General features: G+C 43.4%; 1 protein-coding gene across 2 annotated transcripts in view; it reads right to left on the reverse strand.

Moving 5' to 3' along the window:
- The window catches only part of kif20ba (kinesin family member 20Ba), a 48701-nt gene that overhangs the window by 12106 nt on the left and 20700 nt on the right, over positions 1-15895 (reverse strand). Inside the window, exons 26-31 of one of the 2 annotated variants that reach the window (XM_037541749.1) lie at positions 14810-14965; positions 13977-14153; positions 10942-11094; positions 9328-9420; positions 8114-8317; positions 2461-2523 (exon numbers count right to left, since the gene is read on the reverse strand). In XM_037541749.1, the coding sequence (XP_037397646.1) occupies positions 2461-2523; positions 8114-8317; positions 9328-9420; positions 10942-11094; positions 13977-14153; positions 14810-14965 (846 nt within the window). The remainder of the gene's footprint in view (positions 1-2460; positions 2524-8113; positions 8318-9327; positions 9421-10941; positions 11095-13976; positions 14154-14809; positions 14966-15895) is intronic. The other variant, XM_037541750.1, reaches the window with a different exon arrangement.

Raw genomic sequence — 15895 nt, forward strand, 5'->3', positions numbered from 1 at the left:
TTTTTGATGCGTTAGAAGATGTGATGCCCAGAAACTCCAGGCTGAACCCAAAATTCAGGACACACTGGCCTGAGAACGAAAACAACTCACAAATTCAGCTCCTATACGTTGTCCTGGAAAAGTATAAAAACAAACACCCTCACACATGCACACACCTGGAGTCTCGTTTCCGACATCCTCACCAATCGCGAGTGAGAAGAGGAGTCGGATGTGGTCAATGAATGAAATGACAGGGGATGAAAGGCAGCTTAAGCTGAACTGATTAGAGGCCCCACTGACTCATCAGTTTGGCTCTCTTCTTCTATCCGTCTTCCTCCCTGTCCCTCCCTCTGCTGACAGTGGGCCTGCAGCTGTGATACGGCGTATGAAAGCCGATGACACGCTGCAGCTCTGAGCAGGCTAAATGAAGGGGACTGAGCGAGTCTTTGCTGTCAGAGCTGCCTCCTGAACTTATTCCCAACAGAGGTGTGCTGCCCTTTAGTAACAGAGACCAGGCTGCATGCTCAAGCCATTCACAGCACTGCAGGTTCTGAATCTACCTGGTACGTTTAGCTGTTGTCCTGGAACAAAGAAGGGTGGAACGCTTTGCTTGAACCTCAGAGGTCTTGAGTTATTATCGTCATTTTGCTATTCTATCCACAGATACACTGTGTAAGATTTGGGGATTTGGAGACCTCTCTGGTGGAAACGTGTAATTACATCAGAGGAGATTAATCTGTCGACCGCGCTGAAACTTGGTGAAAGACGGGTCTTCAGAACGATCTATTATATCTTCATCAGTATAACGCTGATTTTGTATTTGATCCAAACACTGAGCCGGAACTTATAGACTCTTTTGTGCTCAATGTTAAACACGTCAATGCCAGAGTAAAGGACGCCTGAGAATTCAGAGACACGCTGACAAGATAGGGGTGTTACTACAGAACATTCAGGGCCTCTTTCTAGTGAACCTCCCTGTACTAATGCCGTTTGCTATCCAGTGAGGAGGATGGGTTCCCCTTCTGAGATTTGGTTCTTCTCGAGGTTTCTTCCTCTTGCTCTTCGGGAGTTTTCCTTGCCACTGTTGACGCTCATGGGGGCTCAGACCTGGACTTCTCTGTAAGGCTCCTTTGTGATAACACCTGTTATTAAAAGCACCAATTAAATAAACTTTGACTTGAGTAAGACTGGAGGTGTGATAAAATATCCCTGCAGATTTCTCTGAAGAACTGGAAGCCAATCTCCAGAAAAAACGGAAGCAGTAGTAAAGGGAAAGTGTGAAGACACTAAACACAAACAATATTATATTTGCTTGACGAGGTTGATAAGCAGTCTGCTTTTTTCCTTCACACTGAAAGTAACTTGTACATTTAATGTGCTTTGAAGCAGTGAAAACTGGACGCCACTGCATGTTAGATGCACGATGGTTACATCACTTCTGCCACTAAAAAGCAGAAGAAGTAGGTCAATGATGGTTCCAGTGATTTCAGGCCTTTGCAACAAATCACAGCGCAGACCTCATACAATTCACACAATTACCAATGATTAAAAATGATCAATGATGAACTGGTTGAGAGTGAGAGGAGTCTGGATTATGGTGTGATTGATGGTTCATGGGATGGAAGTGGAAGGTCCTATTTCTGCAGCCGAGGAGTGATTTCTCCTGAGCGCTGAGCGGTTTGAAGCTTTCGTTATGCACAGCTTTTGATGGATTTCTTATATTTGGTTAGTCAAATCTATGAATTACCTTTTATTTCTTGAAAAGCTCCTCCCAAAGGCTTGCAAAACATTACAGAATGTCTAACTCAGGAGTCAATAACGCCTTTTTGAAAGCAGGACTGTCAGGATTAAACTTCATTACTCAATAAAAAAAATAACCTGACTAATATCAACTAACAGCCAATGACTAGTAGGCAATGTGTATCGTGATAATGTATATTTTATATTCTCCTCCTAGCTTCTCTTAGAGTCAATGATTTAATCTCACTCACTCAGGTTGAGCAGGCTGAAGGTTCTCCACAAGGGGGTGCTATTAGCACAGTTTTATAATACAGTTGCAAGTGACAAACTGAATGCAAATTTGAGCTACTTTTTCATTTTTGCCCAAATTTATATATTCAAAAACATACAAATTCCAGTAACAGGATGGGCTTCTGAGGGTTGGGTTTTAAAGCACACTTCCGGCTTTAGATTTTTTCTAGACATGACAACCTCACAATGTGACATAGCTTTAAAAAATTAAGTCTTTTTAAAGACTTCTTAGTTTATCTTTATATATTAAATCATTTGGAATAACAGAAAAGTCATTTACGGCCTTAAAAAACAAGATACTCATCAAAATAACTCATTTGATTTGTAATGTCTACTGTGACAATCCAGTTTTATGCGTGGGAGGTGTTTTCACCTCACTATGCAACCACATTTGCATAATAAAAGCTTCAGGAAAAATCACCCCCGGTCACTTTTAAGCAGACAGAATACCTGAGAACTGGCCTGTGGTGCTGGGATGGGTTTGGTCTTGCTGTTTCTGCTGCTGCCTCTTTTCTTGAAGAACATAAAAGCAGCCAACAAAACACAGAGACTGAGTCACTTCATTAAAGGCACAATTGGACACTTGGTTTAACAGAGCGCATGGCGTTGTAGACTCGGTTGCCAGGGACAACCACACCACGGAGGAAGTGCAACACTGAGGATTCAGAAAAGTGGAGATAAGCTATGGATGTGTCTTCACTCCCACGAATGGAGCGCACTGGAAGACGTGTACATGTTCCATCTCAGCAGTGTGATTAACATAAAGCACAAGACACTCAACTTACTTTACTGTGTAAATTACCTGATGGTTCCAACAGGGATTGCGTGTGCTCCTGGGCGTGTACTGCATGGGTGTGTATTGCATGTGCGTGTGCTGAGTGTGTTCCTGGGCGCGAACTGCATGGGCATGTATTGCATGTGCATGTATTCCTGGGCGTGTATTGCGTGTGCTCCTGGGCGTGTATTGCGTGTGCGTATACTGCATGTGCGTGTATTGCGTGTGCTCCTGGGCGTGTATTGCGTGTGCGTATACTGCATGTGCGTGTATTGCGTGTGCGTATACTGCATGTGCGTGTATTGCGTGTGCGTATACTGCATGTGCGTGTATTGCGTGTGCGTATACTGCATGTGCGTGTATTGCGTGTGCGTATACTGCATGTGCGTCTATTGCGTGTGCTCCTGGGCGTGTATTGCGTGTGTATACTGCATGTGCGTGTATTGCGTGTGTGTATACTGCATGTGCGTGTATTGCGTGTGTGTATACTGCATGTGCGTCTATTGCGTGTGCTCCTGGGCGTGTATTGCGTGTGTATACTGCATGTGCGTGTATTGCGTGTGTGTATACTGCATGTGCGTCTATTGCGTGTGCTCCTGGGCGTGTATTGCGTGTGTATACTGCATGTGCGTGTATTGCGTGTGTGTATACTGCATGTGCGTGTATTGCGTGTGTGTATACTGCATGTGCGTGTATTGCGTGTGTTCCTGGGCATGTATTGCGTGTGTGTATACTGCATGTGCGTGCATTGCGTGTGCGTATACTGCATGTACGTGCATTGCGTGTGTGTATACTGCATGTGCGTGTATTGCGTGTGTGTATACTGCATGTGCGTCTATTGCGTGTGCTCCTGGGCGTGTATTGCGTGTGTATACTGCATGTGCGTGTATTGCGTGTGTGTATACTGCATGTGCGTGTATTGCGTGTGCTCCTGGGCGTGTATTGCGTGTGTGTATACTGCATGTGCGTGTATTGCGTGTGTCTATACTGCATGTGCGTGTATTGCGTGTGTCTATACTGCATGTGCGTGTATTGCGTGTGTTCCTGGGCATGTATTGCGTGTGTGTATACTGCATGTGCGTGCATTGCGTGTGCGTATACTGCATGTACGTGCATTGCGTGTGTGTATACTGCATGTGCGTGTATTGCGTGTGTGTATACTGCATGTGCGTCTATTGTGTGTGCTCCTGGGCGTGTATTGCGTGTGTATACTGCATGTGCGTGTATTGCGTGTGTGTATACTGCATGTGCGTCTATTGCGTGTGCTCCTGGGCGTGTATTGCGTGTGTATACTGCATGTGCGTGTATTGCGTGTGTGTATACTGCATGTGCGTGTATTGCGTGTGTCTATACTGCATGTGCGTGTATTGCGTGTGTTCCTGGGCATGTATTGCGTGTGTGTATACTGCATGTGCGTGCATTGCGTGTGCGTATACTGCATGTACGTGCATTGCGTGTAATCTCGTGTGCGCACATTTAACAGCAGACAGCACCTTAATGTGCTGCCAACAATAACTCCTCCAGTTGAATGTGGCGTCACAGTAAAGGCCATTACCGTAATTGCTTCAGTCCCTGTTCCATCACCTTAATAACTTCAAGCTATTATATTTGAATTGTTTGTGCACATTACAATCACGCTTCAATCTGTTAAAGGCACAATTTCTTTTCACAGTCACACAATAAGCACCGTATTACTGAGCATCGTTTTACAGGGATATTGGTATATCTGAACAGGTCCCCGAATTCTTGCCCTCGAAATTACTTGGTACAAAAATAATATCTATTTCATAGTTAGCCATAACGAAGTATTTTCCTTACAGTTCAAAATAAATCCAACAGGTGGCAACAATATATTAAGTCAGTTTAAAGCCCAGTGTGATTACGGTCTAGAAGAGGGCCACGTGATGATATGCCAGTTAGGATGTTATCTAATACTTCACTACTCTGAAACATGAGTGCCTTGAGTGAGACACATCATTAAGAATCTGATTGAGAAGAAATACGTTTGACAAAGTAACATGCTGGCACATAAAACACCTGTAGATGATGAGTCTCCATCAGCATCCAGTGTTGGTGAGTTAGCTGTAGGTTTAGCTCACCTGTCAACACCAGTGCTGTCACCTAAAAACATAAACCACAGCTCGACATCGCTGAGCGCGTTTACATGCGCTCAATAATCCAATCATAACTGTATTTCTGCAGCTATCTGGTTATTTATATGGTCATGTGAATACCATACTCTAATCTAGAAATCCAATGAAGAGGCTGGATTTTAGCTCAGTAATTCCGATTTCTTTCGGATTTCTCAGTCTGAGCATGTGCGAGAACAGACGGCGGGACAGGGAATAAGCGAGGAGCGACCACATTCTTGACAAAATTTAGTATTTAAATATCTTCATCTTCTACATGATGTATGTTCATATTTTCAGGTAAAGCCACGGCTTGAAGTTCGAGTTTTACATCACGTCTTCTGTGGGTTTCCTGGTTGGTTGTAAAGCAGAAATCCGATTACTGCCCAAATCTGATTGATTACTCAAGTGCATGTAAACGTGTGGATCGGATTTTCTGCAGTTATCGGAATTCGGATATCATCGGAGATCATAAAACACACGTTCTGATAATTAAAGGGGAGCTTTTAAAACATAATAAACAAATAAAATACATTTTAATTTATTTCATGCAGTTACTGAATAATTTGCCTTACGATTTGGTCACATAAATTCAGATGGTTTAGGATGTTTAGGATGTATGTTTGTGGCTTGAAAAACTTGGCTGTGGCTGAACATACATCTACACTACTATACTGTGTATGTGTTTATTTATTATGTATATTATGTACACATTACACTCATTTATTAGGTACAGTTTCAATTGCTTGCTAATACAAATAGCTAATCAGCCAATCACACGGCTGCAACTCAGTGCATTTAGGCATGTAGAGGTGGTCAAGACGACTTGCTGAAGTGCAGACCGAGCATCAGAACGGGGAAGAAAGGGGATTTAAGGGACTTTGAACGTGGCGTGGTTGTTGGTGCCAGACGGGCTGGTCTGAGTATTTCAGAAACTGCTGATCTGCTGGGATTTTCACACACAACCATCTCTAGGGTTGACACAGAACGGTCCGAAAAAGAGGAAATGTCCAGTGAGCGGTCAGTTGTGTGGACGAAAATGCCTTGTTGATGTGAGAGGTCAGAGGAGAATGGGCAGACTGGTTCCAGATGATAGAAAGGCAACAGGAACTCAAATAACCAACCAGAATCTCTGAGGAACGTTTCCAACACCTTGTTGAAAGTCTGTCATGAAGAATTAAGACAGTTCTGAAGGCAAAAGGGGGTCCAGCCTTTTACTAGCAAGGTGTACCGAAAAAAGTGGCCGGGGAGTGTGTGTGTGTGTGTGTGTGTGTGTGTGTGTGTATATGGTTTTCCATTATACTATCATCATCCCCGCTAACAACCAAGAAAAGCGGTCAAACCCTGTTCCGTCTGGGTCTTAAATTTTATGTACCCGTTGGTCTGTGGTGCCAGCTGCCCTGTGTGAGTAATGCAGAGTCAGTCCTTTTTACTGGACACGGCAGCGCTGTCTGCTCTGCCCACCAAACAAGCACAAACCCCAATCTGCTTAATGACATTGCCATTATGCTGCTGGTGCACAATGAATTTCAATTGTAAGTTTAAGCGAAGCCAATTAAAGCTTTGGTAATGACTAATTAAGGCAATTAAAGGGACTCTAGCTGGACAGGCTGGGTCAGAAGCCGGTCTGTACTCAGCTTATAGACAGACACAGTAAAACAGTACTGCAGGCTGCTGCTCTGGGAAACTGTCCACTAAGAAAGAAATAAATCTTTATCTCACTAAACCGTGAGCTTTAAATCCTGTTGCCAGTGAGTAAAATGGGTAGTGACTGCCATCACATCAGACATCATATGTAGCGCTGCAACTCACTTTTACTTCAATAATTGATGAGCCTATCAATTATTAATTACTTGATTAATCTAATTACAGCGCCTTCCTGGTTCTCCCTTTGCATTAAGCCGTATCGCCCTCAACATTTCATGTAATCTGACGGAATGACTGCATTTAGTAAATGACGCACACAAAATTCCTCCAAAATAATCAATATAATGAACTTTGTTGATTAATCATAGCAGCCCTAATAATTTATACAATTTCTACAAAATTTTATCTAAACAAATTCATCCTTAATTATTTAACTGGAAATGCACCATTCTGGAGAACCTTGCGAAGTCAGAACTGTTCACAGTTGTGGTGATAGGAACCAGACGTCTGAAGCGTGTAGCCTCTTAACCTCCTTGGAACCACCGGTGGTTCCTAAACGCACTTCGTCATGTTCTTCATAACGTTCATATTCCATCAGCTCCATTCAGAAGCTGGGCGTCATGTGAGGCTGTAGCTCTTCTCTCCAGTCTAATAGACGGTGACGTCATTTTAAACCCTTATAATAAAAGAAGCTGAACTCAGTTTGTTTTTCTACTGAAAGTCGACCCGTTTTCCCCAAATCTGGGCTCTAAACTATAAACAGACGGCGTCTCTTCAGTGATCTGCTCTGGAAACATCACTTTTAGAGAACAACACAAAGAGCGGCGGAGATTTTTGGCTTTCGGCTGTAAATTGTAAGCGTGTAGTGATGTGTGGAGATCATACAACACACGTTCTGTTCATTAATTCTGTTAATTTTTACAGCAACAACAAAAAAAATAAATAAAAAAGTACATTTATTTCCTGCAGTTACTGAATAATTTGCCTCAAAATTTGGTCACATACCGTGACCCTACCTGGATTAAGCGGTCAACGGCGACGATGATGATGATTTGGTCATATAAATTAAGATGGACGAACCAAAATACACCCTGGAGAATAAGAGGTTAATGCAAATTGGTCACAATTGGGTACAAATGGTTACATAAACAATCCCTGATGCCTGAGAGACTGTCTAACAGGAGTTATCATTGGTTTAAAACATATCTTTAAAACAAACAGTCCCCCAAAAAAACTGCGTAGGTTCCCGATGTTTTTATACTGTACACATCGTGATCCCTGGTTCCCATCAGCACCACTGTAAAGAAATCCAAGTCCGTAAGTTTCACACTATTCCAAACGAATCTAAATGACTGCATTAAGCAGAAATGTTCATTTTTAATTTGCATATAAACAAAAACATACTTCTTCAGTCTTTACCGTTATAACATAAAAGCTTTCACTTGCAGGTTTGCACTGTTATGTTTGGTGCAACATGACTGCATCACGATGTTAACACCAGCAGCTTTATTTGCAGGGTCAGTATAGTTTGATGTTCTAGCCGATTTCTTACCTTCTCCATCTCGCCGCTCTTTCTCTTACGGGAAATTTTTACGGTGACGGCGGACTCGTCGCCGTGCCGCTTGAGGGCGAAGCGGTCTGGCTGCAGTGAGCTGAAGGCAATCTCTACCTCAGGCCTCGGGAACCGAGAACGTCGGCCCATCTCCGTGGAAACCTCAGACGAGTCGAGCACAGACGGACAGCTGCCACAAGAACCCTGGGGGCAGATATCAGCAGCTTAATTATCATTTTCAAAGAGGCGAGATGCTACGCTTTTGGATTTAAGGTGCACATCAATCTGTGACTAAACATCTCAGAAATGAATAAACTGGCCGTGAAGGCGGCGTTTAATATGTTTTAATGTTCAGTTCCTTCCTCCTATTATAGCTCCCATTATAGCTCCTTAACGAGCAGCTCGTTGCTACGTCAGAGTAACGAGCTCCGCCCACTCGCCGCTCAGCCGGCAGTTCGTTCTCCAGCTCCTTACACTAAATTCCCAAACTGTCGTCACCACTGAGCAGCTTTTCAGTCGGCAGCTGTGACAGAAGAACAGCTGAACAACCTGGAATCAGCCAGAAATGAACCCAACACCATTCGCCAGACGTGTCTGATCTTCAGAGTCGGACCAAATCAGACTGAGCCGTAAAACTGACCCAATATCAGGTTCAGCTCAGTTTGGTCAGTTTGTCCAGATCAGTATTAATGTTGTTTTGTTCCAGTCGGTCTGTAAAGCTTCTTACAGCCCGTTTAGTTTGGTGAATGGTGTTGACAGATTTGAGTCACTGAACCGTTGTGTCAGAGGATGGATTTGAGCAAAGAAACATTTAACCACTGAAGCTTGTAATGTGAACGTAGCCTTAAAGTACAAACCTAATGGTACAACGAGCCGTTTTATTTTTATTTGTAGCTGTTAATACTTTGTTACTCAGCTGACGACAGAAACAGCTCGAGTTCATCTTCACAAACTGCACTAGCCGCCACCCTCTGAAGACGCTAGCCTCAGTGGTTACATGCCTCATGTCGCAGGTCTTGTGAAAATGTTTTCTGCTTTCTTTTATTTACATACACTAGTCTCAACCCAAAGGATGGCAATGCACCTGTTCACATTCTGTTTGCTGGAACGTAAACAAATCGCCTACACGAAGCCAACAACTGTAGAAAATAAATCAGCTCAATCAGGCAATAATGTTATAACTGTGAAAGGCCTAGTCATACACGCGGTCTTACCTGGCTGGTGACGGATCCTCTGGTTTTTCTTCTGAGTTTTACAGTGCTGCTGTCCAGAGGACGCCCCATTTCCAAGTCATCCATTGTCACAGTCTAACGAGTTAAGAGAGAATTATTTTGCGCTTCTTCTGGTACATAAAAGCCAATCAGGTCCAATCCAGTTTAGATTTGTTTGTGTCATGTGATAACAGTGAGATTTGGGGTTATTTTGTAACCAAAACCCGCCATGTGTGTAACCCTTCTGCCTTTTTGTACAGTGTGTCAGCCTTTACAAGACAGAAAGACTGATGCTAGGTTGGGGCGGGGCGATAAAACGATAATGATAATTATCGCAATATAACTTTCCTCAATACAAGTATAAGAACTGCTCGATGAATGTTCGACATAATAAACCACTCACACACTTCTGCATTCTAGTGACAGCCCTGGTGGCGTTTTCTACTGCAAGGAAAGCAACACCACTCTGCTGTCGCCAGGAGAGGGCGCACTTCTGAATTATGGGGGTCAAGAAGTGAAATGACTCACCAAATATACTTTAGCAACGTCTGAAACGTGGAGGCGATCTGCTCTCCTGTGACCGAGTGTGAGAGACGAGATCAGTGGCATTAACTGTACTGACCTACAGGGAACTCCCCTCTTTCCGTACATCCCAACAGCTTTAGCAGCATTAAATCACGTCTGCTCCTCTCAACTACAGCACGGCTACAGGGCTCGGTCAGATTTTAGTGTTAGTGCATTCCCGAGCAATAAAAGCGAAAGAAAGAAGTGGGTTCACGTTCGTTACATCCCTGATTTAAACTTAAGTAAGCTGAGGAAGCTGTGAGGCATTAGAGAGCGGGAGAACTTTCCAGGCTAGCTGTTTTCAGCAGCTGGATAACTTGAAGCAGCTCCGTCACTCACACAACACGGTGATACTGTAGATCAAACAAGATGCAAAAGCACCGCTTTCAGTTTAAACGCATCTAAAATGAGGACTCTGTTTGTCTGTATGTGTTGATATATTGCAGTTCACCCCTTAAACACTACGACAGAACAGAGTAACCCAGTCGTCTGCTAGCTGGGGTCTGAACACTGGGATATGCTCTGATACTGATGTGGTAGGAGTGATGGCGGTAAGGCGGTGTGATCCCTCACTGACGTGCCGAGCCAGCTAGTGTTTGCTGTTTGTACTAAGTTGACGTTGCTGAGAAACTAAACGGCTCAGCTGTTGTTGGCCACTTGTTTAGCACTTGTAACCAGACAGCCGATCGCTCGTCACCACGCAGCTATAATAAACTTTTCTTTTTTAAATTGTGACCATTACAAAAACTGCGGCCGTGCTTTTCCAGCTGGTAAAAACTCACCATACACTTTCTCCCACTGCCCCATGGCAGAATATCAGCCTTCAAATTCAAAAGAAATAATGATCTGCCATTTATGGTATGTATCGATATCGAACGATATGAATTTGGTTCATCGTGATAACATTTTTGGCCGTATCGCCCAGCTCTACGCTAGGCGAGTGATGATCTCCACTGTCGAAATTTGTTAGAATTTTTTGAGCTGGTAGCAGACGCCTGTCTCTTCTGTAATATAGGATCAGTGTCTATGATGCTGTGTGTGTTTGTGGCTGACCTGCGTTGAAGAGTCTCTGTGTATGCTGGCTTCAGCCTCTCTGGTGCTGTGTGTGTGCACCAGTGTGCTGAGCTGCTCGTTCAGTCTGTGGATCTCAGCCTCTTTCTCATTCAGTAGAGCCTGTAGCTCCTCAGCTCTGCCCTCATCAGCCCCCTGAAACAAGAGTCAGAAAGACAATAGCATGTATATAACCCTGATATCCAAGAGCGTTCTCTATGCACAAGCGCAGAACTGAGAGCCCTCTTCTCGTGTTACTTTTCTGGGGTTCTTAACCTCAACTATATTTCTTCTGTTGCCCTTCATGTATCCATGAAGTTCATTTGATGCTGGTTCACAACAGCAAACGTAGTCACTGTGGTGAGCACCCACTGCCGCTACACTTGCTATAGAGGGCTATTAAACAGTGCGATAACTGGCATTGGTTGGTCTCACACTGCGGCTAAAGCACGCCAATTTACATACGTGGGGTTTGATAGAGGAGATAATTTGACGCAGATCCAAGTGCTCTGCTACTTTCACATGTGCTTCTATTTGTGCCAAATATATGATCGTTTGTAAACTGTACATATATACACACACACACACACACACACACACACACACACACACACACAGATACATACACACGCATACACCGATCAGGCATAACATTATGACCACTCACTTTCTCCACTCATTGTCCATTTTATCAGCTCCACTTACTATATAGCTGCACTTTGTAGTTCTACAGTTACAGACTGTAGTCCATCTGTTCTTCAGTGGTCAGGACCCCCATGGACCCTCACAGAACAGGTACTATTTGGGTGGTGGGTCATTCTCAGCACTGCAATAACACTGATGTGGTGGTGGAGCTTTAATGTGTGTTGCGCTGGTCTGAGTGGATCAGGCACAGCAGTGCTTCTGGAGTTTTTAAACACCTCAGTGTCGCTGCTGAACTGAGAACAGTCCACCAACCAAAAATTTCCAGCCAACAGCGTCCTGTGGGCAGTGTCCTGTGACCACTGATGAAGGACTAGAGGATGACCAACACAAACTGTGCAGCAGCAGATGAGCTGTCGTCTCTGACTTTACATCTACAAGGTGGACCGACCAGGTAGGAGTGTCAAAACGCATCACAGTTTCCATATATGAACTGTATGGACTGGACAGTGAACAGTACTTTTCTGCAATTTAATGTTTCATAATGTTTACATGCTCTTTAATTTAAAAAAAAGTGACATGGGTTTTTCATGACGATGGACCTTATTTCATAGAGTGATATTACCAAACTTTAGCCAATGGGACAGCATCTATGATGCCAGGTGGACAGAGTGCAGTCACCATACCGTCCCATCAGCCGAGGTTACGGTTAAAGAAAATTTGGCAAAATCTAGTGTGATGCACCTAGTTCTGTGTTTGAACAAGTAGGCTACTCAAAAGCTGTGTTCACATTACAAGCCTCACTGCTCAGATCCGATCTGACTCGACGGCTCAGACTCGTGTAGGTCAGTGACTCAAATCTTTCATTAATGTGATGAACTGGCCTGAACTGACCCTCATGAGCTCCTCCTACTCAGTAACGTCACGTGACTGAATCACTGCATCATCAGCACAAACTAACGAGCAGAACGAGCTTCGCTGAGAAGATCATTAACTCTGATCAGCTCTCAGCTTCATTATTAGAGCCAGACGGAGGAGGAAAAGGTGAGACGAGCTGCTTTTCCACCGTTTACAGGCTTTAACGTCTGTTTGGTGCTGTCGCCATGGTAACGCTGAATGATGGTCACATGCACAGTGGAACAAAAGCACACGAATTCTGATCTGAGGGTCACATTAAGGTCACACGGCCACGAATCGGATACGTATCCGATCTAGGACCACATATGAAAGTGGCTCAGGTCGGATTTGAAAAGATCAGATTTGTGTCCTCACAGTCCTGAAAACACCAGATCTGAGTCACATCAGGGTAAAAGATCAGATTTGTGTCCACACAGTCCTGAAAACACCAGATCTGAGTCACATCAGGGTAAAAGATCAGATTTGTGTCCACTCAGTCCTGAAAACACCAGATCTGAGTCACATCAGGGTAAAAGATCAGATTTGTGTCCACACAGTCCTGAAAACACCAGATCAGAGTCACATCAGGGTAAAAGATCAGATTTGGGTCCACACAGTCCTGAAAACACCAGATCTGAGTCACATCAGGGTAAAAGATCGGATTTGTGTCCACAATGTCCTGAAAACACCAGATCTGAGTCACATCAGGGTAAAAGATCAGATTTGGGTCCACACAGTCCTGAAAACACCAGATCTGAGTCACATCGGGTAAAAGATCAGATTTGTGTCCACACAGTCCTGAAAACACCAGATCTGAGACACATCAGGGTAAAAGATCAGATTTGTGTCCACACAGTCCTGAAAACACCAGATCTGAGTCACATCGGGTAAAAGATCAGATTTGTGTCCACACAGTCCTGAAAACACCAGATCTGAGACACATCAGGGGTAAAAACTCAGACAATAGTCTACTACTGAATGTAGATATTCAGTGACTGGCTTTATATTTACGCCACTTTTAGACTTTAAAAAAATCCTCAATATCATCAGTGAACAAAATGTGGAGAGACTTTACTGTATAAACAGTGACCTGCTGTCCGCTTTGTACTTTTTCAATACTCCTCGGTCCTGATTTAGCAGCACAACAGACGGGAAAAAAACCATGCGACTCTTCCCCCGAGCCGGCACGTAATGAAACGATGCAGCCGTGATTCACAGTTCAGCCCAACAGTGGAAAAGAGGCTATAAATCCCCACGGGGAAAAGATTATGCAACACAGCTAAAGCAAACACACCTATAAACACACATGCACTAATTCTCCACCGCGATCCCAGACCTCTAAGCGCGTTAGCATTCTTTCAGGCGTAAAACACCTAATTTGATTCACTTTCAAATAATTAATTTTGCTTTGTGATCTGCGTCAGGTGTGTTTCAGGAGTGAAAATGGTTCACTACCTAGTGAAAAACAGCTAGAACGGTAAAGGCTATACTGCACTGACCTCTGGTGTCTGGGACTGGTCACTACATTGCAGTTCCTGGATCTTCTTGTCTTTCTCTGCAAGTGAGCAGATGAGTTTCTTTAGCTGAACCTCCAAAGCAGAAACGAGCGAGTCTCTCTCTTTCCTCCACCTCTCCATCTCCTCCTCGCGTTCGGCGAGCTGCGCAGTCAGCGATTCCTGATCCACACAGAAAGGCAGGCAGACTGAGCGTGAAAGGTTTTCAACAGAGTTCCCAATTTTTATCTCCGCTCCTTAAACTGTCTCACTTCTCACTTAGTTTAATAGTAGTTATTGAACGATTGATAGCAGTTAATGAATAATAAGTTTGATTATTAATAACTGAATTATAGTTGCACTTTAAGGAGCAGGACCCAGGATTTTCCTGGACAGCACATGGTCAAAATACTGACTTAGTATCTCGATAAGCCACTCGTTATTTTTAAATATTAGCATAGCTTCTCCTAACATTCCTCCTAATTTTCTCAGATTTTTTTTGACTTACTATATCAAAATAACGAGTTATTAAATTTCAAGAAAGTCAGTTACTAAGTCAATATTTTGCGGAAATACATCACTGAGGTGCTAATTCATTATTTCAATTTATTTAGAGATACGTCATCATTGCTGTGAGATAATTATTTCAAGATACAGAGTCATCATTTTAAAGAATAATTAAATAAATAAATAAATCATCACTTTAAATTCTAAGCCAATATTCTGAGAAAATTATTATTTCAAGATAGTAAGTTGTACTTGGCAGCAGTGGGCTTCTATACATTCAGGCAGGAACGCAAGAAGTGACAGAGACACAGAACGTGGGGGGCTCTCTGTACCATCTCAGTGTGCTGGCGAGCACGGCGCTCTCGGTCATCGGCGTATCGTCTCATATCCTGGTTCCTCCTCTCCTCCGCCTCTTTCGCCTGAGCGATCAGGACCAGCTTCTCCTCCAGCCATTTCTTACGCTCAGCCTGATGCTTCTCAGCAGCCAACTACACACCGAAACACACATACAGGCACCAAGGGTCATCTGGACAACAAGCATTCAATTTTTTTTTTTAAATAACTAAATAAAAAGAAAAACAACACATCTGTGATCTGATGTGTGTTGGCTGAACTATTTCCAAATGAGGAAGTCCAGTTTCTACAGTTACCATCCGATATCCATTTTCTTACATTTACGGCATTTGGCTGACGCGCTTATCCAGAGCGACTTACAATTTGATCATTTTACACAGGGAGGCCAAGGCGGGGTTAGGAGTCTTGCCCAAGGACTCTTATTGGTATAGTGTAGGGGGTTTGACCAGGTGGGGATTGAACCCCAGTCTACAGTGTCAGTGACAGAGGTGTTACCCACTACACTAACCAACCACCAATCTTGAATCAATTCATCATTAAATTAAATGAAATCAGATGTGCTGCTGATTTAACACATCCATCCAAGTCAGGAACCAAACCTCAGCTCCTCTGTCTCAGCCTCTAGCTACAAACTGGTAACACATAAATGCCATGAACGGTATTTAAACTCACACTACAAAGTTAGGAACCGTCTCAAAATTACCGGAAGAAAAAGCGTTGCTATTACTTAGGGTTGGTCCATATAGCAATATTATACTGTCACCATGATGCGTCACGGACTTAAACTTTGTGACAGGGAATGTAGTCGGATACAGGCGTTTACACGGATATTATTCTTCCATTTAACGGACTATTTACAGGATTACCCACCTCGATCAGTCGGATAGAAACTGTATTCCGAACGACATCAATCGGACTAGACTATTGAGGTGGATTAATGGGCGTATCCTATTCCGATTAAGCTACTAGTCGGATTATTAACAGTTTATTAGGTTGCATGTAAACATGGCTATTCTTACATCAACGGACATCATCATAACTCATGACAGCACATGACATCTTTT

Source organism: Pygocentrus nattereri, chromosome 10 (assembly GCF_015220715.1).
Source record: "Pygocentrus nattereri isolate fPygNat1 chromosome 10, fPygNat1.pri, whole genome shotgun sequence".
In the NCBI taxonomy this organism is placed as follows: Eukaryota; Metazoa; Chordata; class Actinopteri; order Characiformes; family Serrasalmidae; genus Pygocentrus; species Pygocentrus nattereri.